General features: G+C 40.4%; 1 protein-coding gene across 1 annotated transcript; it reads right to left on the reverse strand.

Moving 5' to 3' along the window:
• Positions 1 to 7,749: 7,749 nt before the first annotated feature.
• On the reverse strand, positions 7,750 to 9,224 carry LOC147518259 (uncharacterized). The gene is made up of 2 exons (XM_086593869.1): positions 9,094 to 9,224; positions 7,750 to 8,464 (listed from the first exon to the last, which is right to left on the reverse strand). The coding sequence occupies exons 1-2, from the start codon at positions 9,222 to 9,224 to the stop codon at positions 7,750 to 7,752; spliced, it is 846 nt and encodes a 281-aa protein (XP_086449995.1).
• Positions 9,225 to 10,235: the final 1,011 nt, after the last annotated feature.

The following is a 10,235-nucleotide window of genomic DNA, read 5'->3' on the forward strand; positions in this document are numbered from 1 at the left end:
GTCTGGGGTCCTTGTAGAACCACTGGCCTTTTTGGAGCCAAGTATTTTATTACATTTATAGATGATTTTTCTCGTGTTTGTTGGGTCTATATTATGGAAAATCGTTCTCAAGTATTCTCTGTTTTTCAAAAATTCTATCTTTGAGATTACTAATCGATTATTCTCGCACATGCATGTTTTTCGGTGATAATGCCAAAGACTATACCTCTACAATATTCGAGTTTTTAGATGACCATGGAATTACACATCAAACCTCCCGTGTGGATACACCTCAACAAAATGGGGTTCTTTGAGAGAAAGAAACGGACCCATTCTTGAAGTCGCCGCTTAATGTTTCAAACAAATCTCCCAAAGTTTTATTGGGCAGAGGCAGTCCTTACTGCCACATACTTGATTTATCGTATGCCCTCTTCAGTATTAGGAGGCAAAACACCATACTCTGTTCTTTTTCCTGGTCAATCTTCTTTCCATCTTCCCCTCGATTTTTGGTTGTGTAATGCGCTTTGTTCATAATCTTAAGCCAGGTCGTGATAAGTTAGACTCTCGTGCTATTAAGTGTGTTTTCCTTGGGTATTCAAGTACACAGAAAGGGTACAAGTGTTATAGTCCTCATCTGCGCAAATCATTTGTCTGTGCTGATGTTACCTTTTTTGAAGATGTCCCGTTTTACTCTTCAGAAGGGAAGATGTCCTCTGAACCATTTGAGGATTGTGTTATGCCATCTGGTGGTGCTGGATATGATCTTGGTGAAAATGAGGGAGCGAGTGAAGAAGGAGCGCTACCTGCGCCCACTGATAGCCTTCGAGGCGCTGGCGCCAAGATCTTCGATTGCCATTCCGAGTTTTTGAGGCCGAAAGTTCAACTGCTCCGCTGCCCTCACCTCTTCCCACTGTGTCTGTGGATCCTATTGCCATTCCATCTGACCTTGATGTTCCGATTGCACTCCGAAAACTTGAACGTCCACCTGCCAGTATGCGTCTTCCTAGTAAGTATGCTCAGTATTCTATTTCTAAGTATGTTTCCACTGATCATTTACCACCATCTGTCAAGTCTTTTGCTACGTCCTTGTTGTCTGTCTCTGTCCGCCTAACTTCTGGGGATGCTCTATCTCATCCTGGCCGAAGCAAGCAATGGACGAGGAGTTGAGTGCCTTGTATTCTAATGACACTTGGGTTCTTACGGATCTTCCTTCCGGGAAGAAAGCGTTTGCTTGTAAGTGGGTTTTCACTATTAAGCATAATCGGATGGTACTATTTCTCGTTTAAAGGCTCGTCCGTTTGCAAAAGGCTTTACCCGGACATATGGTATTGATTACTCGAGGCGTTTTCTCCGTTTGCAAAGCTTCGCCTCACGGCGTATTGTGATTTCTCTTGCCGTTCATCATCACCGGCCTCTGTTTCACTGGATGTTAAGAATGCCTTTTACATGGCGATCTTCCGGAGGAAATCTATATGGTTCAACCTCCGGTTTTGTTGCTCAAGGGGAAAGTCCGGCCGATTAAAGAAGTCTCTTTATGGGCTCAAGCGATCTCCTAGAGCTTGGTTTGCAAAGTTTAGTCGGGTTTTGATGGCTAATGGAATGACTAGGTGTGAATATGATCATTCCGTGTTTTACCGAAAAGACCCGACAAGGGATTATTGTCTTAGTTGTGTATGTTGATGATATCATTGTCACGTGGTCGACAAGCGGGGTATTGATCGACTTAAAGTCAATCTCTCAAGACGGTTCGGACCAAAAGATCTAGGAGAACTGAAGTATTTCTTAGGCATTGAAGTTACCGGGTTCCCCGGTGAAATTCATCTCTCACGAGAAAAGTATGTATTAGACACCTTTCGATGAAACGAGGTAATTTAGGAGCTCGCCCGATAGAGACTCCTATGGATTCGAACGACAAACTCGGTCGGATGTTAGAGATGTATGTCGATATTGAGGGATACCGTAGATTGGTGGGAAAGCGATCTATGCTACTATTACTGCCCGATATCTCCTTTGCGGTCGGTGTAGTATCTCGGTATATGCATGCACCACAGTTCCTCACTACCGTGCGCTTATTCGTGATTACGAGGTATTTGAAAGGTTCTCCCGGTCGTGGATTGGTCTATCGTTCTAATGGAAATTTTGATGTTGTTGGATATTCGGATCTTGATTATGCAGGGGATCGGGTTCGGATAGACGCGTTCCACCAGGGTATTGTACTTTCCTTTGTGAAAATTTGGTGACATGGAAGAGTAAAAAGCAAACAGGTTGTGTCAAAGTCTAGTGCGGAGGTTTGAGTATAGAGCTATGGCTCAAGGGATGAGTGAGTTAATGTGGATTAAATAATCGCTACATGAGTTAGGTTTCGAGGTACGACTACCGATCCCTCTTCATTGTGACAATCGGCAGCCATTCATATCGCTTCTAATCCAATTATTTCATGAGAGAACTAAGCACATAGAGGTAGATTGTCATTATGTCGGACATAAAGGTTGAAACAAGGGAGATAAGTACTCCTTATGTGGCTTCTCGAGATCGGTTAGTCGATATCTTCACCAAACCCGATGATTCGGCCCCGGTTTGAGTTATATTGGTAACAAGTTGGGCATGAGCGATATCTATGCTCCAAAATTGAAGGGGGGTTGAAGTATGTAGTGTCGGTCTCACACATTCTATAAGTGTGAGACCGTACCTTATTTAGCTTGTTGCTATTTAGGTTATTCCATCTCTAGTATAAATATATGCATTGTAGGTTAGGGTAAATATACTCTAAACCCTACCTTCTTCTTGTGCCTCTATCCTTTCTTCTTCTTCTTCTTCTACACACTCAATCCCTTTAACCTAACAAGCTAACCACCATATGTATCTCCTAGCATAAATAACAGAAATGTCAGCATTAAATGGATCTATCGTGAGGCCAATCATGCAGCGGATAGACTCGCTAGATATGCTACTGCTTTTGCTGAAGATCAAACCTGGCTAGCAATGCCTTCACCTTTTAGAGATGTAGTCTCCCCTGGTTCTAAACAACTACATACCTCCCCTTTGTTCATATTGGTGGTTCAGACAACCTACTTTCTTATGTAATATTTTGAATATGGATCTCCAAGGTGTATGAACTGAAAGAATTATAAGGTAATAAATAAATATCGATCTTTACCGAAAAAAACTGAAGAGCTATACTAGGAAGCCTTAGAGCAAACTGAGTTTTTGCGCTGAATTAGTGTCTCTAGGAGCTTAGCCCAATTCCAAACAAACTTTTTTGCCAAGCAATTTTCCTACACTTTCCTTACACAAACTGGTTCCTGAAGAGGAAATGGGCCCATGAAGAGACACTCAAGTCATATAAATATATAATACCATACACTTGTATTTCAATGAAGAGAAAGCAGTAACTTTCCTGCATTTTTGTTTGTTCATATGAGGTCAGTGAGTGCTATGTTGAAGCCAATCAAGGACACTACAATAAGGAACTACCCTAATATGATACTAGTGGCAGCTTCACCAACATAATATATAAGACTACAAAACGTACCAGTTTGTTTATTAAGAGCATAAAATGAATGGAGATTTTCATTTGTATTGAAAAGGTAAATCATTCTGTTGTGCAAACACAATTTAGTTCACCAATCAATTTCACTTCATTGATATCGTCAGCAGGTCCTTTTCACCTTCCTTTGCCTTCATCACATTCTACCTTACCTACCAATTGTTCATGTCCTTGTCTTCATTTCACCATCTTATCTTCGTTTTGAGCCTTAACATGCAGTATTCTTTAATTAGCTAGGAGCCTTCGACAGTACCATGCCTAAACCCATTTCACTTTACCACTAATATCACTTCGATCAGCGAAGTATATACCTAACTGTGAATTGCCGACGTGTCATAGTATGTGTTATAGTAAATGTTTATTTGTTCCTATATATGTATTATGTAGCATCGCAACACCATGTAGTTTAATTGGGGATTAAGCAACTGCCACGCTCTTAGAGGAGTGTTTTTGGCAATTTCCAACCACTGCGTCATGAGTTCATGAAGCCCCTTCTTACTTTTCGTAGGGACTTATGAGTTGAAACTTGAACGATAAATAATTTTTCATTCTTTCTTCGATAATTGCCACATGTCCATCTATAAAGGAAAGAAGTGAAAAGCATGCGTTCTCGAATCTCGATTACCCTCGAAGTTGAGATTTTCATTTTTTTAGGTTGTCATTGGTAACTTAAGTAGACTAGAATTTAATCTGTGGCGATGCCACTCGATTACCATTATAGACTAATTTAGTGAAACTAAATATATGTCCAAATTTAATATCTTACACCAAATTCTTAGGAAAATTTTGCCCGAGTTTTCTCTATTTTTGACATTTAAATTGACACATATTTGCGTCATAAATAATTTTATATGGAAAAATGTCAGCTTAGTTGTTTATATTCTACAAAAATGCATTTGGCATATAATGAATAAAATGTCCAATAAAATTAAATAAAACTTAACTAACGTGAAACATTGTGCAACTTAACAAAAGAAATTTTGAAGAATTACCGCATTATAATTGTAAGCGATAGACAGATAAAATTCAATTCAACAATTCAAAACAATCTTCTTGTCAATGAAATACGATTTTAAATTATATTTTGAAGGAGTACACTAATAGAGCACACCTAGAAGTAGACTCAAGAAAAATAAGAGGTACTACATACATTATGTATTACATGCTTGACAAAATGATAAATATGAATAAGCTACTTGAATAATGCTCCTACTGGTTGGCCATATAATACACATGTAATTTAGTTGTTTTCTAGTATTGTATTATCCTAATAAGAATCTGAATTTTGAAAAATCATATTAGACCCATAAAGGTGTACACTTCCATCAACATGCATGAGGTTCATGGTTTGTCAGCCACCCTATACAATAACTGCAAAATAAAGATTAAGAAAAGTTGACGTTATAAAAGTTTCAAATTCCAATTCCCAAGTGTTCGATGTTTTATTGGTGTTTATTTATTTCTTTTGTTATCAAGGAAGAAACTTTTTTTTTTTTTTTTTTTTTTTAGAGGTTTTTTGCGGACCTCAACCTGTATTGATTACCTTCTCAAGTACATGGTTCCCACCCTATCCATCTCTACTACTGTAGCTGTAGCTCTGCTATCTAATGGTGGCGAAAAGAAAGAGATACTTTCATCCCAAGTCTTACACAATTTAGAAAGGTAGTCCGCCACCGATTACCTTCCCTGCAAATATGGTTTACATCTAGCTCCTCAAATCGGTTTCTAAACACCGCAAAGGGCCTTAACAATATTGTCCGCGATTACCATGGTGCTCTCTCCCTCCCATTCAAAATGTTGATCGCTCTGAGTGAGTCGAAACACCGCGATAATTTTCTTGTACCCTTTATCAATGGCTGCCTTCAAACCTTCCACTATAGCTCGCGGTTCTTGGCCAATCATCGATTTACTCGGGATGAACCAAGAACGCCATTTCTACATTACCTTGCCAATCCCTGAACACCCCCAAAGCCATTGTACTCACCCTCTTTGCTCCATCGGTGTTCAACATAATCACGTCTTCTGTTTGGATTGAGCCATTTGATCCATGTAGCATGCTTAGACTTCGAATCTCACTTCAATGTTCAACCTTGACATTAGCACTCTCAATTCAATAGAGTCTTCACCTCTACTAACCTCCTCCTCGAAGATACAACTGCATATCATTAACAATCTTGTTACAAAGTTCCCGAGTTGTATACTTCATCCGCTTCATTCTCCGCCTTCCTCTTTACGCCCGGATCTCATGTATTGTAGCTGCCACAAAGGTTCTCCACACTTCTCTTTGTGGGTGTTAGATCCCTGCATTTCGGAAGATACCATACCATTCAGGTGGTCGAGTCCTTAACACATCCACCCATTCCTATTACTTTCTTAACCTTACTCCACACCTCCTTAGAAAACGGGCAATCAAAATAGAGGTGTTTGAATATTCAAATGAAAGCGAATCCACAGGCAACAACTTCGAATGGCTCAACACCTTCTTCCTTATTAATCTATCCCGAGTTGGTAGTGAACCCACAAATAATTGCCACATAGTAAAAGAGTGTTTAGGAACCACCAACTTCCCCAAACAATCTTGTACCATTTAACCTCCTCCCTAATCTTTCTCATAGCCATGTGCACGCAGGACTTGGATGTATAGTCTCCTGGACTGAGGGGTCCAAACAACTCTATCCCTTTCAACAAAGTTATTGATTTGGACTTGTAGAATCTTCTTTCTCAAATCCTCATCCTCTATGTTCCCCGATTCTATCATTCCACCTCCCCTCGGATATAACATGACTAACCTTTGTATCTATTGGAAAGTCAAAGAGGTTTCTAATGAAGGTTGAAGCCACAAAGGTACCTCTCATTAGCCACGGATCATGCGAACCGGGGTATCCTCTCCATTCGCTATAACATACTTGATATATTTCCTAGCCATTTTTCTGTGTTGCAAGATACCCTCCACACCCAAGAGATCACTTGGCACTTTCATTGTCGGGAAGAATTTGTCCTTAATCTGCTGCCTCCATGTCCACTCCACCCAAATAGATTGGTCCTTTGCAGTAATCCTATAAATCAATCCACAGTAAGAAGCAGAGTTCCATGTTCTCGGGTCAACAATACTAACCCACCTTGTTCTTTAGAGTACCTCAGGACATCATGACTCGCATGGTGCATTTTGCGTTTCATGTCCGGACCTGCCCATAAGAACCTATTACAAATCTTTGCTACCTTATCGGGGACCTGTTTAGGAAGGACAAAAGAGACGGCCTTCATACACTTGGAAAGACGTAAGAACAGATTTGATAAGTTCTAGTCTTCCGCTTTGACAAACATCTATTTTTCCAGTCTTCTATTCTACCAGTCATTCTTTCAATCAGCGGAAGACATTCTTTAACCCCCAATCTAGAAGAGGTAAGAGGGAGCCCCAAATATGTAACTGGAGGGATAGCCAATGCCACATCCATGACTGCAGCCAGCTCATTACTCTCTATATAACTCATACTACCCGAGAGTACAGTTGTTTTAGAGTTACTTAGATGAAGACCTGTTGCTCGAGCAAAAGAATCAAGGATGTCTTTAATAGCTTCCACTGAAGCTACCTCACCTTTACAGTAAACAATCACATCATCTGCGAAGCTCAAGTGAGTTAGACCAAGCTTCTTGCATTTTGAGTGGGCAGATAAAGACTTTGTAACCAACCCCTTCTGAAGCAATCCACTTAACACCTCCATCACCAACACAAACAAGAAAGGGGATACTGGATCACCTTGACGAAGCCCCTTTTTACCAGCAAAAAAACCTTCAGAGGATCCATTAATCAATAAAGAGTAAGATGGAGAGGAATAGCACATCTTCAACCAATTAATGAATACATGAGGAAATCTGAATCTATGTAAAATCAACTCCAAAGCCTTCCAGTTAACTGAGTCGTAAGCTTTCTTTATGTCCAGCTTAATGGCACATCTCTTTGTTCCATGCTTTCTATTATATCCTCTCATAAGTTCATGTGCAAGGAGCAAATTGTCTTGAATCTTCCTTCCGGGAACAAAAGCAGCTTGAGTTGCGGTTATCAGCTCAGGCAGGTACATCTTTAACCTGTTTGTTAGTACCTTTGCTACACATTTATACATAGTATTACAACATGCAATAGGCCTAAACTGTTCAACTGATGCAGAGCTCGCGATTTCGAATTAAACACAAAGTGAGTTGCATTTATACCTCTATACATAGTACTACTCAAAAATATATTTCATTGCATGAATAAAATCTTCCCCTATAAGATCCCAAAATCTTCTTAAAGAAGAATGCATTGAAGCCATCGGTCCAGGGGCCTTACTCTCCCCCATAGAAAATAAGGCTAGCTTGATCTCTTCACTTGAGATTTCTAGAGAAAGCGCTTGTGCTTGACCTTGATCCAGTTCCTTCAGCACTATATCTTCAAGAATCTGGCTAGGGCAAGAGTATTGCTCCTCCTTACCTAGAAGGTCGGTGTAGTAAGAGACAAAGGCTTCAGAGACTTGTACTTGCCCCTCTCTTCTATTCCCTTGGGCATCCTTAACTACCCAAATGCTATTCCTGTTCTTCTTCTCTTTTAGAGCATTGTGAAAGAAGGAGTTCCCTTTGTCTCCATAAGTTAACCACTCTGTGTTGGTTTTCTGCCTGAGTTCCTCTTCCTCAATCTGCATAAGGAAACACAATTGAGCCCTAGCTTCTTTTTCTTTACAGCAGAGATTCACATCAAACGGCGTTTGTTGGAGAAGTTTCTGTATAGAATCAAGCTGCTTTCTAGCCCTTTCAGTGTTCTTTTGAAAATCTGTGGAGCTTATCTTGGGCCACCTCTTAAGCAATTGCTTAAGATTTCTAAGCTTCTTGACAAACATGAACGACGGATTGCCACACTTCTGAATATTCCGGGCTTCACTCAATGTAGCGAGAAACTCGGTATTGCTAACCAGTAATTACAGAATCTAAAAGGAGGCTTACATCTAACTCCATCTGAGAATGACAAGACTACAGGTGAGTGGTCAGATATTCCCTGAGTAAGGAACTCGACCGACGAGTTCTGAAATTCCACTGACCAATCTACATTAACCAAACATCTGTCTATCTTTGAGTATTTTCTGGTTTGAGCATCTCCAAAGCTAGACCATGTGAAAAAACACCCTGAGGCCTTGTGATCATCTGCACTGAATTGTTTAAACAAATGACAAAAGGAGCTGTTTCTCTAGGGTGAACTAATTCACCTCCCACTCTCTCTCGGGCGAAAGCAAAACATTATTAAAGTCTCCCATCACACACCATGGTTCTTTAATACTTCTTCCCATGCATACTAATTCCTCCCATAAGACTAGCCTCTCGACCTGTTATTACTAGCATATATCACCGTCGGCCGGGGAACTTCGTGTTGTCATGCAAACATAGTAACTCTGCAATGAATAAACTGAGAACTTTCTACCAGTTTTTGAACTTTAAGCAAACTAGTATTCCAACTCAACCATATTCGACCATAACAATCGCTAGAGTAATTGTTAATGAACTCCCATGAAGGACAACACATCTGTGATATGACATCAAACTTGTCCATCTTCACCTTAGTTTCTAGCAATCCCAAAAACGCAAGTTTATTTTCAATTCTGAACTTGTTCACTTGTTCAGCTTTATTCTTCTCATTAATACCTCTAATATTCCAACTACTAAGAACTATCATCTATTATATCTTTTCTTCTTGTTCCCTGACCCCTTGGCCTTGTGACCGCCCTTTCCTTGAGATTTCTGACCACTAGACTGAGAACTTTGACTCTGGCTCTGGCTCTGGCCTTGAGACTGAGATTGTGCTCGTGATCTTGTGGTAGCACCAGACATAGTAGAGGATACTTCCCCTGGCAGTACTTGATCCTTGAAAAGTTCCTGCTCTGGCTCCGATAGGTTATCCTCCAAGTCCCCTTCCACACCAGCTAGAGTGAGAAACATATTTCTACCATTATCATAATTCTCTCGTTGCTCGCCCAACTGATCATCAGTAACCACTCCCTCTACATTAGGCATTATTGGACCAGTGCCATTACTTGGACACAGACGACACTGACCATTAGACTCTTGGTCTTCCCGTCTCGTAAGATTTCTGATAGAGGAAGACACAATAGGAGAGTTCTGTCTTCTGTTACTCCTAGTCACACTTTCCCATCCTCCAACTGCTGAGGTCTGTCCGCTAACAACATTATTCGGATAAGTTCCCACCATCGATGTAGTAGCACCTGCTGCTTGTACAAATGTTGCTGGATCTACCCTGTTTGAAGGTGCACTCACATGAGAGTTGTTAGTTCTATCCCCTAACAACCCATTTAACACATTAGAGTGTATATTGTTGGTGCCCGGAGTAACCAACAAAGGTATAATATTAGTATGTCTCCCTGGTGTATTGACAATGTCAACTTCCCTCTCACCTGATCCCTCAATCGCCAATACTTGATTTCTAACAATCCCAGTAGCTGTGCTCGGTACATTTCTAGCAACAAGTTCAATATTCTGTGGTGTAAGATCCACAAAGAATTGATTAGCATTGCTAATCTGAGCTACCGGTGAGCGAGAGCATGATGGCTGCATTTCTGGTACTAAAGTCTGATCTATATTCCTCTGTCCTCCCTCATTTTGTACCACTCTTTGCTGCCATTGTTCTTCATCTTCTCTGTCACATCTACTTGCTTTATGACCAAATATG

Source organism: Coptis chinensis, chromosome 2, assembly GCF_015680905.1.
Source record: "Coptis chinensis isolate HL-2020 chromosome 2, ASM1568090v1, whole genome shotgun sequence".
NCBI classification, from domain to species: Eukaryota; Viridiplantae; Streptophyta; class Magnoliopsida; order Ranunculales; family Ranunculaceae; genus Coptis; species Coptis chinensis.

What these genes read in the sequence shown, in the direction of transcription:
- LOC147518259 (XM_086593869.1), bottom strand. Translation starts at nt 9,224, where the DNA reads ATGATAGTTCTTAGTAGTTGGAATATTAGAGGTATTAATGAGAAGAAT. An exon ending in ACTAAGGTGAAGATGGACAA is followed by an intron (nt 8,465 to 9,093) that starts GTTTGATGTCAT and finishes ATTACTGGTTAG; the next exon opens with CAATACCGAGTTTCTCGCTA.